At 32.0% G+C, this 22,589-nt stretch overlaps 2 protein-coding genes across 3 annotated transcripts in view; both read left to right on the forward strand.

Annotated features, from left to right (window-relative positions):
• The first annotated feature begins 377 nt into the window (after window positions 1-377).
• On the forward strand, window positions 378-2,560 carry LOC126777107 (dolichol-phosphate mannosyltransferase subunit 1). The gene is made up of 5 exons (XM_050500002.1): window positions 378-542; window positions 620-830; window positions 957-1,147; window positions 1,838-1,921; window positions 2,016-2,560. Exons 1-5 carry the CDS (start codon window positions 415-417, stop codon window positions 2,149-2,151), a joined length of 750 nt encoding a protein of 249 aa, XP_050355959.1. The 5' UTR covers window positions 378-414; the 3' UTR covers window positions 2,152-2,560.
• A 6,766-nt stretch (window positions 2,561-9,326) lies between these two features.
• The window catches only part of LOC126777054 (heparan-alpha-glucosaminide N-acetyltransferase-like), a 102,400-nt gene continuing 89,137 nt past the window's right edge, over window positions 9,327-22,589 (forward strand). Inside the window, exons 1-10 of one of the 2 annotated variants that reach the window (XR_007670006.1) lie at window positions 9,327-9,706; window positions 12,167-12,386; window positions 13,379-13,502; window positions 13,906-14,082; window positions 14,514-14,685; window positions 15,523-15,596; window positions 17,161-17,294; window positions 18,001-18,168; window positions 18,241-18,464; window positions 18,539-21,769. Coding sequence is in view for 1 of the 2 variants with exons in the window: in XM_050499910.1 (XP_050355867.1) it covers window positions 9,460-9,706; window positions 12,167-12,386; window positions 13,379-13,502; window positions 13,906-14,082; window positions 14,514-14,685; window positions 15,523-15,596; window positions 17,161-17,294; window positions 18,001-18,168; window positions 18,241-18,464; window positions 18,539-18,717 (1,719 nt within the window). In the remaining variant the exon portion in view is untranslated. Of the gene's footprint in view, window positions 9,707-12,166; window positions 12,387-13,378; window positions 13,503-13,905; window positions 14,083-14,513; window positions 14,686-15,522; window positions 15,597-17,160; window positions 17,295-18,000; window positions 18,169-18,240; window positions 18,465-18,538; window positions 22,571-22,589 lie in introns of those variants that run through there. The other variant, XM_050499910.1, reaches the window with a different exon arrangement.

Here is a 22,589-nt window from a genome sequence, read left to right on the forward strand (position 1 = left end):
TCGCTTTTTAATACAATGATATCAGTAATCAAGATTACCATACAAAACTATTAAATTTTTATTTCTATTTTTTGAGACACAAATTTAAATTACACCTATTTTTAACATTTATTTAAAAGTCCTATTTGCTTAAATGTTCGTTAATATATGTCTTAAATTGTCATTCTCGTATCAATTTTAGCAGATTTTGTTGTTTTTATTTTGATTTACTAAAATTGCTATTAATGGACAGATTTTACTGCTTGAATATTTTATTATAGGAATAATAATACTGTATAGGAATTGGCTTAATTTAAATAATGCTATAAATAACAAGTTTTCATGTTTCCTCGAGCAAACACGAAACATTTCAATCTTTAATGAGTTTTTAGTTTATTGACAAATATGAAATGACACAATTTGACATACGTCAACATGGCGAGCACAGCCTCAGATTCAGAAATTACTCAAAGTGATAAATATTCCATTTTATTGCCGACTTACAACGAAAGAGAGAACTTACCGATCATAATATGGCTAATAATCAAATACCTCGACAACAGGTAAATGTTATTTAAGTAAAACATAATCTTATGTCATGTTGAAATGCATTCAATTTACCATTGTGGCATATCTTTAGCGGCTACGATTATGAAGTGATTATCATCGACGATGGCAGCCCAGATGGTACGCTGGAAGTAGCGAAACAGCTGCAGAAATTGTATGGATCAAATAAAATATTATTACGTCCGAGAGAGAAGAAATTGGGACTTGGAACTGCCTACATTCACGGCATGCAACATGCAACAGGCAATTTTATTATCATTATGGATTCGGATTTAAGTCACCACGTAATATATTTTTACAATATTTTCATAAATATTAAGATATCTTAGTCCTGTTATTGATTAAATATTTAATTGTTTGCTATGATAAGTGTATATATTTTTGTAAAGCTTAAACTATTTTTTTTTCAGCCTCAATTCATTCCAAAGTTCATAGAGCTACAAAAGAAGCATGATTATGATCTAGTATCAGGTACTCGCTACAAGAATGGAGGTGGTGTGTACGGATGGGATTTTAAAAGGAAACTAATTTCAAGGGGTGCAAATTTTATAACACAACTTTTGTTAAGGCCTAACGCTTCTGACTTGACTGGTTCTTTTAGGTAAGGATACAATCATAATTGAATATTTAGAATACAGATTGCTCTGTTATGCTCTGATATTTTTAACATATAAATATTTTTATTTTGTAAACATACTGAATTACTGGCATTCTGTAACAACCAGGTTAGTACATATTAGTTAAACCGAGAAATAATTAATGAATATATATATCAATTCCAACAATATAATAAATTGTAATTGCCCAGTTGTCAAAATTCAACCATATTCATTTGAAAATTTTAGGAAAACATTTATATATATATATATATATTTATAGAATAGGAAGGTGGACGAGCATATGGGTCACCTGATGGTAAGTGGTCACCAATGCCCATAGACATTGGCATTGTAAGAAATGTTAACCATCGCTTACATTACCAATGCACCACCAACCTTGGGAAATAAGATGTTATGTCCCTTGTGCCTGTAATTACACTGGCTCACTCACCCTTCAAACCGGAACACAACAATACCAAGTACTGCTGTTTTGCAGTAGAATATCTGATGAGTGGGTGGTACCTACCCAGACGAGCTTGCACAAAGCTCTACCACCAGTAAATTAGCATGTATTATAATAACACAAGAAAGATTAATATCATAGAATGAAATAGTGTAACTATTGTAATAAGCCTAAACACAAGATTCAATTACTAACAGGTTGTATTAAGTTTGTTATTTATTTATTACAGGCTTTACAAAAAGGATATCCTACAGAAATTGATAGACAGCTGTGTGTCCAAGGGCTATGTTTTCCAAATGGAGATGATAATTCGGTAACCAATTTAATATTGATGTTTATAGAGAAATCATACACATTTTATTTATTTTTTTCATAAGTAAATCATACATTTCGTTTTTCTTTTCCAGAGCAAGGCAATTAGAGTACACCATTGGAGAGGTGCCGATAACATTCGTCGATCGTGTGTATGGGGAGTCCAAACTAGGCGGATCAGAAATTTGGCAGTTTGCTAAAGCATTATTGTATTTATTTGCTACAACATAAAGTACTGTTTTGTTTGAAGCTTAAGACAAATTCTATTTTACACAATCTCTTAAATTAATTTAACAGAACTAAAAATATTTCTATCTCTTTCTGATGTGTAGAGTTAAAATGAGTTTAGAGATTGCGTTAAATAAGCACTGGTATTTGTTTTACTGTAATCACATTATATGATAATTAAAAACTTTACTATTTGTAGATGTTGCCCTGTAAGAGCCAATTTAATAAAATTATCAAATAATATTTATTATAATTCGCTGGACACCACTATTGGTTCAGAGTAAACTTTAATAGCTGAGTACAAATTTCTTTCCTTTCTTTTTCCTTATTAATAGGTATTTAAAAATGTATCGTGGTTTAAGCAAAATTATGTTTTTTTTTATACTAAGTCTAATAAATGTTGTAACCCATTCTTTTTTTTTTTGATTAATTGCCAACCCACATTATTGCGAAAAATCTATAATATTGAGAAATATATATAACTAAAACCTCTATGGTCCATAATAATAACATGGCAATACTTAAAAAGTTTTGATAAAATGAATTAGCAAAAAGAAAATATGCTCACTACACTTTAATAAGAAATACGAAATGCTTTTTTTTTAAATAGGTTTAAGCACCTATTAAAAAAGTAGTTATTTCTTTGATACCTATTTCAAATATGTCATATCACAGTAGACTAATTTGTACAAAACTGTATCAGTAATAATATCTATTAATTAGATATGTATTTGATAGTAAAACTGCAATTGAAATTAGCTGTCAATATTTAAAAAAAAAACATATGATCTATGACGCATTCCAATGAAATTGCTATTAAAAAATTAATTCATAATTAGGAAGATGTAAATTTAAAAAATGTTATTTTTTTGTACTAAAATAATCTTCAAATTATTATAATAACAGGTGTGAAAAAATTATGATAATATCAAGTAAACTTTTTTTTTAAAAGCAAATCAATTTGGGCGCTCTCGTATAATTTCTGCTCCATCTGAGTTTTGACTGTGACGTCGCCATCGCCCATTCGTTATCGCGGGCGACTCTTTTGCGATACGCGCATTGATAATTTCGTATTTATTTATCCCTCTTTGTGATTTGACGCCCCAAATTCGTTCTTTCATATATAATAATATTAGAACGATTATTAATATATTATTTTATGCTAAAATAAGAGCAGTTACTGGTGGTAGGGCTTTGTGCAAGCTCGTCTGGGTAGGTACCACACACTCATCAGATATTCTACCGCAAAACAGCAGTACTTGTTGTGTTCCGGTTTGAAGGGTGAGTGAGCCAGTGTAATTACAGGCACAAGGGACATAAAATCTTAGTTCCCAAGGTTGATGGCGCATTGGCTATGTAAGCGATGGTTGATATTTCTTACAATGCCAATGTCTAAGGGCGTTTGGTGACCACTTACCATCAGGTGGCCCATATGCTCGTCCGCCTTCCTATTCTATAAAAAAAAAACATACAATACAGAGCCATATGTACTTGTGATTTCAGACACAAGTATAAACTCATTGACGTGTTCCCGACAAATATTAGCGCGACCGGTGTATAAGGCGTCTACAGTGCTGTCGTCTGCCAACATTGAATATTGCTAATTTGTACATGTCATTAATATGCAGAGGAAGCAGAGTAGGTGATAACACAAAGCCTTGTGGAACACCAGAATTAACGAATTTTAAGTAAGAGCATGCACCGTCGACAATGACTCATGATGGTCCGATCAGGCGAAATTGGTGATCAAGTTGCATTATTACCTGGGAAGCCCAATCAAACGCTTTTTTTTATGTCCAGACTAACTGCTAATTTTGTTGTGGTTGAGTTCAAGTGGTGGCCTCTTAGACTCAATTGCTTCATTTTGCAGTTGAGTCTAAGAGGCCACCACTGAAGCTGTAGAAGCAGTTGAGATTGTAAACTAGAAGATCACCGGTGGTAGCTTTACATTTAATTCAATACTATAATATGATAATTCAAAAGTGCCTTTATAAGCCTATTTTAATGAAGAATTATCTAATTTCATTTGTATCATACGTACTATATTAGACTACGTATTTGACTTTTAACGAAACATAATATGGTCACAGTCATTAAGAATTTTTTCAACGTATACCATTGGCGATACGGCATTGCTCACAAAATTTCTTCAAGATTAACAATAAACTTAAGATTAACGTTGAAATGCATTTTTCATCGATACAAACTCTTATGACAACACTATCGGTATTCAACGTATCAAGCCCGTATTACGAACATTCCGAATTATGTTTATATTAAACGAATACCTAAAACTAGCCTGTAAAAATTGATTATTTGATCATTTCAAACTAAAAACTCATAAATACGACAAATATTCTCTATTAAGGTACTAACATTAAAATGCTCATCACGAAAATATCTACTTGTTTTTGTTTATATATTGAAAAAGTATTTTTCCCGAGTTCTAATTGTTGAATTAGTATGCTATGGTACAGTATAAGAAATATATGAAAGTTTTTTTTTTATACTAACCGAAATATAAATGAAATCAAGAATAACGCGAAAATACAATCGAAATTGTATGGGCGAGCGAGCGACGTTGGGCGATGTGACGTCACGCGTCGATCGGTCGCTCCAGAAAAGAATTTAAGAACTCGTAACTTTAAAAAATTGTAAAAAAACCGTTTTTGCAGATATCGTAAAAATTCTTTCGCCAGTATTTTTTATATTTTAATTATGATTTTTTTGAGATCATAAAAAAAGTAAAGAGGTTTAATTTTGAACAAGAGCTTGGATACGAGTTAACTCATTCAAAAAAAAGAAAAACATATTTTGATATCTGAATCAGAATATTATAGGATATATATTATGCAAGACCTACGTTCACTTAAAAAAAAAAACATTTAGGAACTTATCGTCCACTTCGGTATTACCCTATATTAGGGGGAAACACACCCTAGACATGGATATATACGATGTATGCGATATATAACCATATGCTTTCGTCTTATATTGTATTTAATCATTTATTATTAAAACATTTGATTGTGTAGAACCAAAACAGGCTTTTATATAAATCTAAGCTCATCCGAGCCGAGATGGCCTAGTGGTTAGAACGCGTGAATCTTAACCGATGATCGTGGGTTCAAGTCCGGGCAAACACCAATGAATTTTCATGTGCTTAATTTGGGTTTATAATCATTCATCTCGTGCTTGACGGTGAAGGAAAATGTCGTGAGGAAACCAGCATGTACCTAATTTCATTGAAAATCTGGCTCATGTGTATTCTACCAACCCGCATTGGAGCAGCGTGGTGGAATAAGTTCCAAACCTTCTCCTCAAAATGGAGAGGAGGCCTTAGCCCAGCAGTGGGACATTGACAGGCTGTTACTGTACTAATCTCATCGCTTCGTACTAGATACAAGACACATAAATTTAAACGTTTTCATTAATAAAATCTTCCGGAACTCTGCTAATAATTGGTGTTCCGTTTTTATTTTTGGTGTATATAAAAGATCTCTTTTTATATGCTAAAAATATTTTTCATATTGTTAGCTAACAATACTTCGTTATATCTGAACGTCCACAGAAAACAATAATGAGATAAGCAATGTTTTGTCACTGATACACGATTTTTCTTAATACAAATAATTTAATACAACAAATTGCGTAATAGTTTTTAATCTTATCTTATTTAAAGAAACAAAAGTTTAAGCTAACGTTACATAGGAGTGATCTTGATAATTTACATTTTTATTAATTAAATAAAAAATAAAAAGGCAAAGGTATCTTACTACTCTACTAACATGACATTTAAATGTAACTCTACTCGTTGGACATGTCCCACACGATTTCTTATTATATCCTCATCTTTTAACACGAATTTTGTTATTAATGTTTAATAAAATATAATAACCTCGATAGTATTGCTAATTGTTGACGTCATACGACGTTCCATTCCAAAAGATATTCCTAATAATATTTGTAACGACAATATACGCCCAATAACCGTTTTTGTTCTAGAAAAGGCACTGCATAAAGAACAAGTAACTCTCAAACATCAGTTCCCTTTTTTATATTATTTTGATTTGAATTAAAACAATCATTAATGATAATTTTCATTGAAGTTTGACTTTTACATGCCGATTTTGGATATTGTTGTCATTCTCAAAGGCTTTTTTTCACAGGAACAATTATTGTAGTGATGCCGGTGGAACAGTCGATATGAATTGACCGGTATTACTTAACAAAAAAAAAATATGTAAATGTAATAATTATTTTATTCGAGCCTACAATATTACGTTTGTATGGACAATTCGACCTCATCGGGTCTTTACTACGAGACAATTCAAATAGAAAATAAATAAAGTAACATCCTGTAAGTCCCACAGCTGAACTTTGGCGGAGTCTCCGTTTGAGGATGCTTTTGCTTGGAGCTCTCCCATAATAGTTACATTAATATAATAATTTAATTATTTATTAAACATGAACAAAGTTTGGAAATCGCTGTAGTATTTATTCAGGTGTAAAAACATTTGGTGGAAAAAATATTTTTTCCGCTAATAATTACTTTAATAACAGTATACCAATCAGTCATGTTTAAATTAGCTATAAATTTGATATTAGTCTCCTTATCCTTTGCTAAAATTGGAAAAAATCAGTTTAAATTATTTGAAAATAATGATTATAAATCAACGGAAATATTGAAAGAGATTGATAGAAAAAATGATTTGAAATCAAACGTTACATTATGGGTTCTAAATTTACTAGACGATTCGTTAGATTTTCAGCGATTATATTTAGAGAATACGGCTGAAAACAAAGTTTTTAAATATATAATCGGTCCGGCTATTGAAAAGTAAGTACCTACCTATTAATCTAACAATATATATATTCTACTATCTCAGTTAGTATGTATGTATTTAAGTTACACCATACTAAGTTTATGCTCATTATAAAATTTGTAAGTTTACGTTAATATTTTATTTTATTTATTACGTATGTTTGTATGCCTCTTTGCACTGGTGGCTATTTTTACACTCTCGTGCTTTGAAAAGCATGTAAACCTATTGTTTCTGCGCCTGAAATGTTTTCAATCGTATAGGATTTGCCGTCCTATCAGCAGAGAGAATGGATTTGTGTAGACTGTACAGACATTTGCACTATAATATGTTAGCACAGTTGGCTAGTCTCTTTTGTGAATCGTGGCCGAAATCGGTTAGGACATAATTGTCTGTATGACATCCTTGCAAAGTCGGTAGTCGTTAAATGGATACAAGATAATTTAGAAAAAATCATATAAATTAAATAAGAATATATTATTTTACATTATATTAACAATAGGCTGCAAGCTGTACCCACATCTTTCTAACATCCGGGCCCTAAAATGGTTTCTTTGTTAATTTCAGCTGATGAATTTAAAATATCCATAATGTCTTTTTTTTAATTTGTATTTTTACCTTTACTACAGTTACAAGCTCCAAAGATCAATGATAATAAGAAAAGACAATTCCGAAATGGAAGATCAGCAGATATTTAATGAAAATTCTGAAACCAATTTTAAAATTAACAATATGAAAGACATTAAAAATGAAATTTTGGTATTAATGAATAAGTTTTTGTAAGTATCATTATATAATATAAAATGATAAACAAAATTAATATTGATGATTAATAAATCTTCTGAATTTACATTTTTACAGCATGAATCAGATAAGCGATCCCAATTCCTATATAAGTGAGATCGTCCCTAGGAATGAACAAAAATCTTTGAAAGTACAGTATATTTATTTAATTAAACCTATAAATTTAAAGCATCGTTGATATTAAATCGCCATCTTCATTATCTACACCCGGTGTTGCCAAAGATAAATATAAGAGTAAATACTAATTCCTTTATAATTAATTACTAATGGCTTTATTGATGTTATTGTTTTATCTATTCAAGATATAAAGCAGGAAAAGTAAGGAATCAAAAAGTATTCATGTGTATGTATCCCACTAGTCTCAATAAATATAACATAATAAACTAATAAAGTTTCCAATTATAGATAGCACAGCACATTAAAAAGTCTTTAAAATACAATAAATAAGAATATTGGAAAAAAAAAATGTCAATTTATATAAAGACTCTTATTAAATCTTAAGAGTGTGAGCTATCATGCATATGATAACTTGATCAATTATTAAATAATGAAATAAATTTGATTACAATTCACGAATTAAATACATTTTACAAGTTCTTAGAATAAAACAGTTGTACATACATACAACAGTTGTACGGGCATATTTGGTTTTAGTTTTTGGTATCTTTATCGGGTGTAGGCAAAGACCACTGAACTTTGATGTTCTTAATTTGTAAATTCATCTTGTGCTCAGCGGTGAAGGAAGACGATACTTGTGTCGGGTGAAATTCTGAGATATTTGGCTCCACCAAATTGTATTGGAGCAACATGATGGAATAAACTCCATAAACTACTTTTCAGGACTAGTGTCCTTTGTCCAGCTGTCGGATATAGTGACTGTTAGTAACAACAAGCACCCCTTAATAATGACAATATTTTCTTAATTTGATAATGTTTTAATTTTTATTTTTCAGTTGTATTTCATAGGACCCTTCACATCTCTGATAATGACATCTAATAAAATGAGGTATCACTATTTCATCAATCCCCCTTCACCGCTGCCGAGTTGGTTTTATGGGGAACATAAAAATATTGTGAACAATGATAATAAAAATTATGTGGACATACCAATCGATGTACAAAACGATTTCCTCAAGAAACTATTGAATATTTTAAAAATATACATAGGTTTCCCTGTGTAAAAACGGTTCTTCGAACACGTTAAAAACACTTTTGTTTGTGACATTGAAATAAATCAAATCGAAATGAAAAAAAGCCCTGTATTTTTTGTTGAGGTTTTTATGTAAAATAAAATTTAGTATGTAACATTAAATACATATACGTATATAAGAAATCAAACAATCTTTGCTTTTTTCAGTAATCAGAAGAAAGTGTAAGTATAGTAGACGTCGATTTACCATTTGGCAACACTTTTTAATACATTGCAATTTGTTTGGTTAATAAAATACTTGTTTAACTAGGTAGGTTTTTCAACCTACATGTTTTTCATTCGCAAAGTTACATTCATTCAATTCATTATCTGTCATTCAATTCGTAAACTTATTGCATTTAATTTGACGTTTCATTGATGATTCAGATTTTGCGTTGTCAGTTTTCAACAATATTGTTTTAGCAATTCCGCTACTGCATTGTTTCATTGTGTATATTATTTACTTGAAAACTAATGTAGAGTAAAGTTTTGAAAATGCTTGGTAATTTCGAAAACGTTGGTTCGTTCATACGTAGCTGTAATGGAACGACATTAAAATACGACCAAGCTTGTTTGGAGATCAAAACAAATGAATCGGTTACATTTTGGAGCCAGTATGAAGAATGCGAGGATTGCATGTTATTGGAGACGGCAAGAATACCAACTTCGCGAGCTTTGATATTGAATACCGTGAGTCCCCTCCGATATGCAATTAAAAATGGAAACGGAGAGATTTGCAGTGGTTTGTATTTTCCTTGTCACGATTAAAAAGATTTCTTTGTTTGTATTACACATCGTTTTTCTGGGACCGGTTATTTATTTGTTGGATCATTTTACTTACAACATTTGTGTGTTCTTAAAGATTTGCATATTTACGCCTAGGTCAAATGAGTCATATTGAATTTTATGATCAGATAAAATTACTTAAAATATATTACAAGTATGTAAATTGTGAACCCTTTATTGTAATATTTTTATATATATAAAAAGATTACAAATTACATAATTACATTACCATAATTAGATTATCTAAGTATATTATTATACTAATATTAGACTATAGTATTAGTTTAAAGTTATATATTGTTCTCTTATCATATCTCTCATATAAGACGTTTTTGATAGACATGCTTAGTTTTTTATTTTTGTAAATATGTTTTTTACTCTATTCATGAATTTTATTTTTATCAATTTTTATGGTCTGTATATATTAAAACAGAAGTAGCTTGTCTGTCTGTTCATGCTGGCCACATAAATTACTAAGTGGATTTATATTCTTTTTCAATTTCATACATCAATTTACTATAAATTAGTCGTAATTATTATGAATACTTGTCACAAAATTGCTAATATTTATTTTGTTAAAAACAATTGTGCCATCTAAAAGCAACCATGTGGGCTGTGTATACTGATAAAGTTACATGAAAATTAGTTATGATGGAATTTGCCTGCATAAACAATTCTATAAATAAGTATATATATAAGCTAAATACCATTAATTACGAGATCTAAACTATGCGCCTAATGGATTTTTCCCAAATCCTATCCAAAGGACATTTCCTCTACAACGCGGGCGAAGCCCCTTGCAAACATCCATACTAGACGGATATAATGTGATCTCACTAAGCTTGCTATGCTACATACAACTCTGTTTAAACATCAGACAAAAAAATTATGATCATAAAACCCGAGTAATGTAAATATGTATTTGCATTAATAAATTCTTCTTTATAATATGACTAGTTCAAAACCAATTCATTAAAATGTAAATAGGTCAAACTACATTTACTGAATGAATGAATGGTTATAACCATTCCATTTGTAAATTACTAAAAGCCTGATATAGACTATTAGGTATATTTATTTATTGTACTGGTGGTAGGGCTTTGTGCAAGCTCGTCTGGGTAGGTACCACCCACTCATCAGATATTCTACCGCAAAACAGCAATACTTGATATTGTTGTGTTCCGGTTTGAAGGGTGAGTGAGCCAGTGTAATTACAGGCACAAGGGACATAAAATCTTAGTTCCCAAGGTTGGTGGCGCATTGGCTATAAGCGATGGTTGACATTTCTTACAATGCCAATGTCTAAGGGTGTTTGGTGACCACTTACCACCAGGTGGCCCATATGCTCGTCCACCTTCCTATTCTATAAAAAAAAAAAAAAAATTGTGGACCATTCATAAAATTATGTTACACATATACATATAGAAGAGGGATAATCCACCCCTCTATTTTTAGTACATAACAAGTTCCATAGCGATGTGTTAAGTTAAAGCAGCAGTTAATAATTGTTGTAAACAATATTATCTTATATTTAAATATCAAAGTGATCGCCTTCACCTAAAGATACTGTTATCTTAATACTCCACAAATGCTCTCATGATGCCCATATTTTTCCCCTTCGCTATTGTGCCCCAATCACCTAGTTGACTTTGATTACTATTTAGCCAGCAAACCTTATGGCAAGAACGTCAGAGAATTTTTATATTTTTGTGAAATGGATATATTTACGGTAACGGCAGTAGTTAGGTCTTTTTTTATATTAAAGTAATGGTGTATAAAGTACTGTTTTTTAAATTATCTGATGCTGAGTGTTACTAGAGCAGAACAAAATTAAGCATAAGCAAATTACACGGACTAATGTTAAAGATATGCAAATTCAACTTAATTTCACAATTAAAATCCCAAAGTTGATACATAAATTTTATTATTGGTACACTAACTTACTCAGGTCTCTTCCAATGATAAATCTGGGTAAGTTACCCTACCAATTATAGTTCTTTGATACAATTAAACTGATTCACTAAATCAGTGTAATTGTGTACCATAAATGTTCCAATTTAGATTTCATGCATTGATTGATATAAAGCATAAGAATAATGACTGTTATCTGACATGAGCTGGACTGATACACATGTCCTAATAAATATTTTTCTTTTTTTTCAAAATGATTATTATTACTCAATTAGGCAGTTTTTAAAAATATAATCTTGGAGCAATTTTAGGTAAAAAAATTTACAGATAGTGAAATTTGATCTCTTGCCGGTTCTGGTTACATGGTGGCTTTAAATGTATTCTTGGAATATGATTATACGATAATTATAATGCAATTTTTTTTTATTGCTTTTATCATGTGCAAGTATTTATGAAATACTTCTCAATGGTAAAAATAGTTACAATTTATTTATTTTTGTCTTAGGAACATATGAATTCGGGGAGTACGGGCAGTACAGTATCAACGTGACCGAGGTAACGAAAGACGAATGCCTACCGCGTATGACAGCGGAGCCCGACGCGGCCTACCTACCGATACTGACCGCGGTGGTGGTGCTGCTGTCTATGGCGACACTTTGGTATATTGTCAAGGGTATCGGCAAGCGTATTGTAGCTGGAAGGCTATATAGCAGATACTTTGCAAGGTAAGATTACCTACTGTTTAAAAGTTAAAAATATAATTTTCTTTTATCAATCATCGTTTGTTCTAGAAAGATCTGACATGAGCAAATTTCAACCAAAGATTGCGTGTTAAAATTTTATTATATTTTTATTTGAATATATTTCATGTTTTAAGATTAAGGAAAACACCATATTATATAATTGTTCCAATGACAAGAGGGGTGAAGATAAATGAACAACTTTGACCTTGAGTTGACATGACAGTGGTCGAGAATAGAGATCTTGTTTGTCTATGATATTCATTATGGATTGGTGAACAAATTTAAATTTGGAAGTAAAATTAACTGGATATGAGTAGTTAAGTGGAATTGTGTTGTATTATAAATAATAAATATTCATCGAGAACTGTTTGTAGTTCGTAATACAGCGGAGCTATAAGCTAATTATAATGTTGAAGGAGTAAATATCTATTTATCTTTACTCCTTCATCGATTGGAGTAGTGTATACAGTTAATTATTAATATATGTTTATTTATAATACAATACTATTCCACTCAAGTCACCTCTGAATTTTCATGTGCTTAATATCTGTTTATAATTCGTGTCGTGCTTTTCGGTGAAGGAAAACATCGTGAGGAAACCTGCATGTGTCTAATTTCATCGAAATTCTGTCACATGTGCATTCCACCAACCCGCATTGGAGCAGCGTGGTGGAATAATCTCCAAACCTTCTCCTCAAAAAGGGAGAGGAGGCCTTAGCCCAGCAGTGGGACATTGACAGGCTGTTACTAGACAATCAATTATATTCACTTTAATTTTACCTATAGTTTCGATAACAACTTCGCCGATATTCAAAACGCCGTTTTTACGAATCCATAATGTAAACCATAGATTATTTTAAATTTCGTCCAATAATGTCACTTCATTTCCAAGGACAAACTTCCCGAAATTGAAACATGATTTATAGAATGAACGATAAATGTGCAAAATATCTACTGTCCACGATATCTTCTAGAGAAGACAACGAGTTGGGATCGGAGACTCGCGTGCTGACGACCGAAGCGAGCGTGCCTCGGTCACCGACCCGCTCCCGTTTGCGGTCACTCGATATCTTCAGAGGATTCTCTATTGCACTAATGGTATGTATGTAATTGTATGGCGATGATGTACCTTTATTAGTCCAAAACGACTTGTCTAATAAAATGTATCCCTAAATTCTATAGAATTTAACTATACATGCAGTCACTATGTATATTTAATATATTCTCTATATATATGTACGTACTTCAACTGAAATGCGCCGTTAAAATATATTATCTGTGACGTTATTTAATACATAAAAAGGCGGTAAATTTGAAGAAATGGCGATGATAACTTACTAGTTACCCATTATTACCCAGTCCCTAGATGGGACATTAAAAGGCTGTTACTTACTAGTAACAGCCTTTTAATGTCCCATCGCTGGGCTAAAGCCTCCTCTTTGAGGAAAAGGACAAAGTTGGTGACGTAAATAGTTAGTTTAACTTCACTAATTGCTTGCAGATCTTCGTCAACGCCGGTGGTGGTGGCTACAGTGTATTCTCCCATTCAACATGGAACGGTCTGACGGTAGCCGATGTTGTGTTCCCGTGGTTCGCGTTCGCGATGGGTGAAGCCCTGGTACTGTCTCTCAATGCTAGACTTAGGACTTCGATGCCGAGAATGACAGCTTTTGGACAGGTATTCGTTTTTTTCCTCCATTTTATTTTTTAGTCGGTTTCAATGTTCATTACCCATTTAGATTTGAGTTCTAAATGTAATAACGATTAAGTTCAAAATCCAGTGACATTACATGCACGTGGTACACAACCTCTTAGTGGTTTTAGCTGGTGATGTAATTAATTGATCGTAACATAATTAGTTAAAAAAGATGGTATAAAACCTGCACTCATATGTTGGTCAGGCTAAGGCTAATAACGGCACTGATTACCGACCACCCATCCGGCAAGTCGGATTCACTCTTGCTGTAATGGGATTGCCATCCACGTAATAAATTAACGCCATCATTCTTGCAAGAAGAGATGCCTACAAGAGTCTTAAGTTTGAGCTTTGATGACCGTAATATCAGTCTGGCTAGATTAAACTTAGAAGGCATGTGCTACGTCCCGCAGGTGGCGCGGCGGTCGCTGCTGCTGTCGCTGACGGGCATATGCCTGAGCTCGGTGGGCGTGTCGTGGGGGGGCGTGCGGCTGCCGGGCGTGCTGCAGCGCCTCGCCGCCATGTACCTCGTCGTAGGCGCGCTCGAGTGCGCCTTCATGAGGACCAGCCAGAACATCACGCCTGGTCACTCCTAACTCATATTATACACGCCAAAGTCAGATTGCCTATTCGTTTGTTTGTTGTATGCATGTAGCATACACATTGTCAATATTAAATAAAAAGACATACACTTGCCTCCTCCCCCTCAAAGGGGTTGGAAGCTAGTTTGATAAAATACAAATTAAATGTTACTGGAATGTTATTATTATTAAGCATATGAGGGAAGCTCTTTGCCGTACAACTGTCGGTAGGGTGTCCATGTATCAGAATTTCAACAGAACAGTGACTTGCAGGATTCCTTATACTGTTTTCCTTATCTGGCTAACTAGAGCTATTCAAGTTATATTTGAAGTAGCTATTTTGGTTCTTTGATTTTACATTATTTTATATTAAAATAAATTAAATGTCCCCTACAGTAACAGCCTGTAAATGTCCCACTGCTGGGCTAAGGCCTCCACTCCCTTTTTGAGGAAAAGGTTTGGAGCTTATTCCACCACGCTGCTCCCGGGCGGGTTGGTGGAATACACATGTGGCAGAATTTCGATGAAATTAGACACATGCAGGTTTCCTCACGATGTTTTCCTTCACCGAAAAGCACGAGATGAATAATAAACAGAAATTAAGCAAATTTAAATTCAGAGGTGCTTGCCCGGCTTTGAACCCACGTTCATCGGTTAAGATTCACGCGTTCTTACCACTGGGCCATCTCGACTTTTTGAAATGTCCCCTGGTCCCTGGGAAATAATATTGAATTCTTTTTTTTTAATTAGACAGGCTTAACTACAACAAAACATATGACTTTATCGCAAATATAAACTCAAATTTTAAATTAATATAACTAATATTTCGTATTTTTCTTAGGTCGTTCACTTTTCCGCGACATCGCCGCAGGCTGGCAGCAGTGGCTAGCGACTATACTCATCGTCGCTGTACAGGTAACATATTTAATTTTTTAATTTTTATTTTATTTGGGAAACAAACAGTAACATAATACACAAATATATGATTGAAAAAGATAATACAGATACCAATTAAGTTTCCACTTACAAATAATACAGAATTAGAGCAATTTGAATACAATGATATGAATTTAATTAAATATATTAATTAACTAATCTAACCTAATATAAAATCTGAAGAGAAAAGAATTTAATTAAAATAAAATAATGTTAACAATAATAAATTAATAAAAATACATCAAATTACATCCTCTTTAAAAGTAACTCTAATTACGATTATCTAAATAATTTTTTAAAATAATTTAGTGAGGTTACAAATAAGTCAACACTAGAAAAGTATTTGTTATAGTTCCTACAAGATCGGAATATAAAACTGTTTTGTGTGAATTTGGTTCTTGTAGTAGGTACATCAAATAGACACTGGTGGCGAGAACTTAGTCTGGGACATTTAAAATTTATGTTGTATAAAAGGTAAGGGGAGTCAACTAGATTCCTTATAACTTTAAATAAGAAAACCTGATCTCTCAATATGCGTCTGTCGGCCAAATGTGATAAATTATAGGAACAAGAATAGGAAGCACTTTGTTGTACTTTAAACTCAAGGTGTTTAACAAATTTTTTTTTAACTTTCTCTAACTTGTCAGTGTAGATATTATATTGAGGATTCCAGATCACGGACCCATACTCGAGAATTTAGCGAACATATGCATTATATAAAATAATTAAAGTTTCCAAGCCTCTGAAGTCTTTGCCAATCCTGAGTACAAATCCAAGCACCCGATAAGCCTTTGCAACAGCATGGTTGATATGTGCATTAAATGTGAGTTTCTGTCGAGGTATATCCCCAAATCTCTCACCTCGGATACCCGTCTTATATATATAATATATCTATCCCTTATATTAAATATAAGTAAGTAAGTTTTACTGGTGGTAGAGCTTTGTGCAAGCTCGTCTGGGTAGGTACCACTCATCAGATAGTCTACCGCAAAACAGCAGTACTTGGTATTGTTATGTTCCGGTTTGAAGGGTGAGTGAACCAGTGTAATTACAGGCACAAGGGACATAACATCTTAGTTCCCAAGGTTGGTGGCGCATTGGTGATGTAAGCGATGTTTAACATTTCTTACAATGCCAATGTCTATAGGCGTTGGAGACCACTTACCATCAGGTGGCGCATATGCTCGTCCACCTTCCTATTCTATATATATATTATTGCTTATTATTGTGCAGAACAGTGCACAACCTCAATACTGAAATAAAAATAGGGCTTCAATTAAACTCGTTGATTTTAGATTTTTTTTGATTATTTCTTTATTTACTATAGAGAGAGACAGATTATAGAAATAGAGAGAGATATATAGCGATAGAGAGAGAGAGAGAGATATTTCTGTTAAATTTATTTAAAACAATCTTTAATTACCCAATTTCTAGCTGTAACAATTAAATATTAAAAAGTCAAATTCCTGTCTTAGTAATCGTAACAGTAATTTTGCATCTATATAATATGAAAAAACTCTTTATGATTCTTATAAATTTTCAGGTGTGCATAACATTATCCGTGGCTGCACCGGGCTGTCCCAAGGGTTACTCTGGTCCCGGTGGACTCCATCGTACAGCTTTGGGAGATTTCTCATTGCAGAACTGTACTGCTGGCATAGCTGGATATATTGACAGGTAAATATATAGTTTTCATGTAATAATCAAAATAAATAATGAATAGTACATAAAATTAAATAAATTGAATGTGAAGCTATCACATTGAAAGAACGTAGATTCTACAGTGAATCGTCGAGAAACTTAGTAGTTTCTATTTTCTGACAAATAAATTGCATAGATAGTGTAATTAAATTAATGTCTTTATTGAATTCTATTTATTAAATAATACTTCGTATATATTAAAAAAATTGTTAATGCATTTTAATTTATTAATATGGAAATATCTTTGTATGCATTTACTATTTTTAATTTGCATATGACTGCCTCGTTGGTCTAGTGGCTTGATGTAAAGCCACAGACCCGGAGGTCCTGGGTTCAATTCCCAGGTCGGGCCATTAAAAAGTTATTGGGTTTTTCTTTAAGAAAATTCTCAGTAGCAGCCCAGAGTCTGGATGTTGGAAGTGTGTACACTCGGGAGTGTCTCGGAAAACACGTAAAGCCTTTGGTCCTGCGCCTGAACCCTTTCTGGTCGTGTCGGATTGCCGTCCCATCAGATTATGAGAGTTAAGGCATAGAGAGTGCACCTTTGTTTGCGCACACACTTGTGCACTATAATATTTGCTGCGTAGTTGGCTAATATCTCCTGAGATTGGCCACCGTGGCCGAAATCGGTCTGGAGGACATTATTATTCATTTGCATATATATTTTATTTATTTGTTGCAGAATAATCCTCGGTCCATCTCATCTTCTTAGCCGTGGTACATACTCGAAGATCTACCGGACCGTGGTACCTCACGACCCTGAAGGCATCTTAGGTATCTTTTCCGGTATACTGGTAGTGCAGGCTGGAGCTCATACGACTCGGATCATGCTGGCTTACAATCATGCCAGGTATGTACTGAAAATCAAATTAAAACAAGTACGAAGAGGCCTATACATACCTTGGATGGTTTTTTTCCCCAGAGCTCGTATTATGCGCTGGGTGTTCTGGTCTGTGGTGTTCGGCGTGTCTGGTGGAGCTCTCTGCATGTTCTCCAAGAACGGCGGCGTCATACCCATCAACAAGAACCTGTGGTCCGTCTCCTACTGCCTAGTGACAGCATCGATGGCGTTCTTCATCCAAGCCGTGCTTTACTTCCTTGTGGATTTGAAGACTAAATGGGGAGGAAGACCACTGTACTATGCAGGTACGTAGTTAGAATGAGAAGTCACTATTCAATTTTAATGTATACAAGTACTATACCATATTTGTCGTGGTCAGGACAAAACGCGCTGTTTCTCTACGTGGGCAGCGAGCTGCTGAAGCGCCACTTCCCGCTGTACGTGCGCGTGGCGGCGCCGTCGCACGCGCAGCTGCTCGCCACGCACGCCGCCGCCATGCTCATATGGCTCGCCGTCGCCGTCGCGCTGCACCGGAAGCGGATCTTCATCACCCTCTAGTAACGCTTTGTATGCTGTAAAATCACTTAGATAACGCTAGTCGACTCTGCGTAGCGATCTTTGTACCCTCTAATAGTGTTCATTATAGTCTCACTCTCGTTTGTTATACTTGACGAAATATCGCCTTTATTAACTAATAAATAAGCCCCATATTGCAGTAGCGTCATTCGGTTATTGTCTGTTAATATTGTTGCATAGCAACTATGTTATTAATATTGTCTTATAATGTACAATTCATTCGTTTATTGCTGTTATAATTCATTCATTCATTCGCTAACAACTAAGACTCTTACTCTGCGCTAACGTTTTGTATCTAATCCCATTTATATGACCTTGTAATAAGTTTATTTTTTGCCATTAGTTGCGAAGAAAAAACGCCTTAGTTTTATTAAGATTAATCTCTATGTGGAAAGTGGACCTTATGCTTATTACAATAAAGTTCAGTTTAACCACGGCATCGAATTACATTATGAACAAATAACCAACGTCGATTATTTTATTGTTATTGTCAGTATACAGCAAAATACTCTTTACTCATTTGTAATGTTTGTTTTTGGCACTTTGCGAAGAAATTACTTGTTATTAGGATTTGACATATGGAGATGGCGTCTGGTGGCCTTAATAGGAACTAATTGAATACAAATAATTATTAACAATTTAACAATAGAAAGGAAGTTTCATTGTTTTAACACTGTATTATGCATAACAGACATACAATAAAATTTCAAAAAAGCTAAAAATAAAGTAATTCTTATTCCTTAGAGCTTTCTTTCAGCGCACATATTTTCATTAATTTCAAGTTGTTTATTTCATCATTTCTTGTAGTATATTTTCTACGTATTACAACGAGGCTCGCCTTGTATAAAATTCGGATATCTCTTATCAACATTCAATAGCAAATTTTATTAATCATCAAAGTGTTCTACATGTGTCAGCTGTTTTTATTAGACAAATATGTCAGTCAGGTAACAAGTGTAAGCATTTAATACTTCAGGGCCATGAATTGGTAAATGAACTTTAAAATCTCAAAATAACATATCTTGCATATTTATTTGCAATTTAAAGGAATTACGCTTCTATAACCTACGTTTAAGGCTTGATTTACAATAACAAGATATTTTAAATAAATAAACGTTTTCAATTATAAAAATCAATATTGCATTAAAATGTTTATCGACTTGTATATTATGATTACAATTGAAATTTATATTAACATACATGGAAATGGGAATTTGAGATGGAGCTTGTTGCTTGAAAATTGATATAATACAAATATTATCTATACATAAGTAGGCAGAGACAAAACAGTTCATGGAGTTGTCAACCGTTTTTTTTTTATTGATTGGAAGCTATTGGCAAGCTTCAATGTTACCTTATAAACCCATCTCAAATTTCCAACTTTATATAATATTATAATCTTATTATGTTTAAAAATTCTTTTTTTTTTGTCTTATACTGTTTACTAATAAAAAAATTAACATTAAAAATATATACATTTTGATTATTTTAAAATTAAAATGGTGTTTAAATAGATTAGTTTTATTTGATATAATTGAATCTTCAAAAAATAATAACTAATAATTGAATAACCTAGATCTTAGTTCATTAATCTGATTAAAAAAAAAAAAGATAATTTTGACGTTTCTTTGTTTGAGTTTTATTTAAAGTCGATTATTGATATTAAGTACAAGTAGTGGATTTGGTGCTAACATGTAAAACAATGTTGTCTTATAATATATATAAGAAAATTATAAACAAGAATATCATAACTTTAAATAGCAAAATTATACATTTTTATTACTATTATTATATAAGTACATTTTGTTATTATTATATTAAATTAGTTAGAAAAGCACTTAACGGAGTTTCATAATGTCATAGACTAAATAAATAGTTAAGTGTAAGTCAGTCTAAGCTTATGTGGCTTCCATTTTTTGTAGCCATGTAAGTTTTCTTTTTCATACAACTCGAGCAAATCAATTATATCATATTTTTCATGAAAAAATAAGTTTAAAATACATGTAAAATCTTACGGCGTTTTTAAATGACATATTTATCAGAATATTCAGAACGTAGTCTAAGAATTAATGCGTGCGTTATTGTATAGTTGGTTTTTTTTTGAGTTGTAACGACGTAAGTTTTTGACTTTGGAATTATATTGAACGGATGTGAACCGGGTTCTTACTTTAAGGAAAGTTCGAAATATAAGCTATTTGGAATAATATTAAAAAAGATGTGATTGAGTGAGATGACATTGTCAAAATAAAAAATATATTGGATTAATCGTGTTACAATCCTTTTTTAAAGTATTATATTCACAACTGTTGTCATGTTTTTTGTCAATATGTATATTTACTTGTTTACTGTAAACATAAATTGAGGTAGTTTTAACCAAACCAAATGTCACATGAAAAATTGAGCTGTAGTCAGATAATCAAATATTACAATTAGTAAAATTAAATCTGATATTACTGAGTAATCTGAATATGTATAATGTAACTTTAAATTATATAAATATGAAATAGAATATGATGATAAGTGATTAGTTTTTTTTTTTAATTGGCAACATTTTAAGCAATAAATGTCAGCAAATTTTATTTCTTTATGTTTTCGACGACGTATATTAACTTGTAATTAACAAATATTGCTTGTGTAGAAACACTTAGTTGTTACTTTAGTATAATATATTTCGAAAATTTTGTTATATACCGTATTATATAATTATAATTGCATATTAATTGAAGATTATATAAAAACTATGTGTAAATTAAATTTTTCAACTCTTCAAATCATTAATATTAATCTGAAATCAATATCTTTTGAGGTCACTAGATGTCACTACTATTTGTCAGATCCCATTATTAATACTCATATACAAAACATCTTATATAGTTTGTTTTTTTTTAAATATCTTCAATATGCATATACCTCAAATGTAAGTCTCGCAGTCTTTATTAATTAAATAAAACTTGTTATTATGTTATTAATCCATCAATATTTTGACAATTAAATTAGATTAATGGGCAATTTTCACATTTTCGTCTGTGTGGATGTAAGATAATGAAAAGGCTGTGAAAATGTATAAATTTTAAAATTATCAGAAATAATTTAACAGTTATCGAAAAAACATAATTGGCTTCTGTTATATGGCAGAGATCATTGATACTTCAGAATTATTAATAATATGATATTTTGACTAATATAAAAATATTTTTTTTTAAATTCTTTTTTGTTGTGTGTGATTAATATATTAATGTGACAGTTGGTTTGAATGACTGTCCCTACGTCATGCTCAAAAGTCTAGACAGATTTTAATTAAATCATGGTATAGAAGTTGTTTATGTCATACCACTTTAACTACCGACCGTTAGTTGGGACGATCGTTTTAGTTTTTGTGTTTATTAACAAAATAACATACAAATTATTTCCATATAATTTACATAAAAAGATACTTTGTTCTATTATTATTGCCATGGTAACTATTGTAAAGTACTTTAAAAGTATTTAAGTCTTTAAGTATTTAAGAAAATTGGCAACATTCTAATGTAGGACTCTCAAATTGGATCTTAAAATGTTACCATTTCAAAAATAAGATTAACGTCAAGTGTTATAACACTTCATTCATTCAAAATGAAAAATGTTATGTGATTGAGGAATATTTTTTTAAATAAATTTATCTGGTCTTACTCCCAATAACACGTATATAACGTGGAAGTTGCCTGTGTAGTGCTCGTTAGTTAATAATTATCTAAAATGCTTCTATTTTGTAATGTAAACTTCTCATATTTAAAATCTTAGTAGTAACTTTTCAATATATAAGATTATATTTATATTTTAAAATAAAAGAGTATGTTAAACAATAATGGAGTTTC

This window comes from Nymphalis io, chromosome 22 (genome assembly GCF_905147045.1).
Source record: "Nymphalis io chromosome 22, ilAglIoxx1.1, whole genome shotgun sequence".
Taxonomy (NCBI): domain Eukaryota; kingdom Metazoa; phylum Arthropoda; class Insecta; order Lepidoptera; family Nymphalidae; genus Nymphalis; species Nymphalis io.

Bases quoted from the DNA above. Each gene is read 5' to 3' on its own strand.
- LOC126777107 (XM_050500002.1), top strand. From the start codon at position 415: ATGGCGAGCACAGCCTCAGATTCAGAAATTACTCAAAGTGATAAATAT. The intron at 543-619 runs GTAAATGTTATT...GCATATCTTTAG, and splicing joins ATCAAATACCTCGACAACAG to CGGCTACGATTATGAAGTGA. The intron at 1,148-1,837 runs GTAAGGATACAA...TATTTATTACAG, and splicing joins GACTTGACTGGTTCTTTTAG to GCTTTACAAAAAGGATATCC.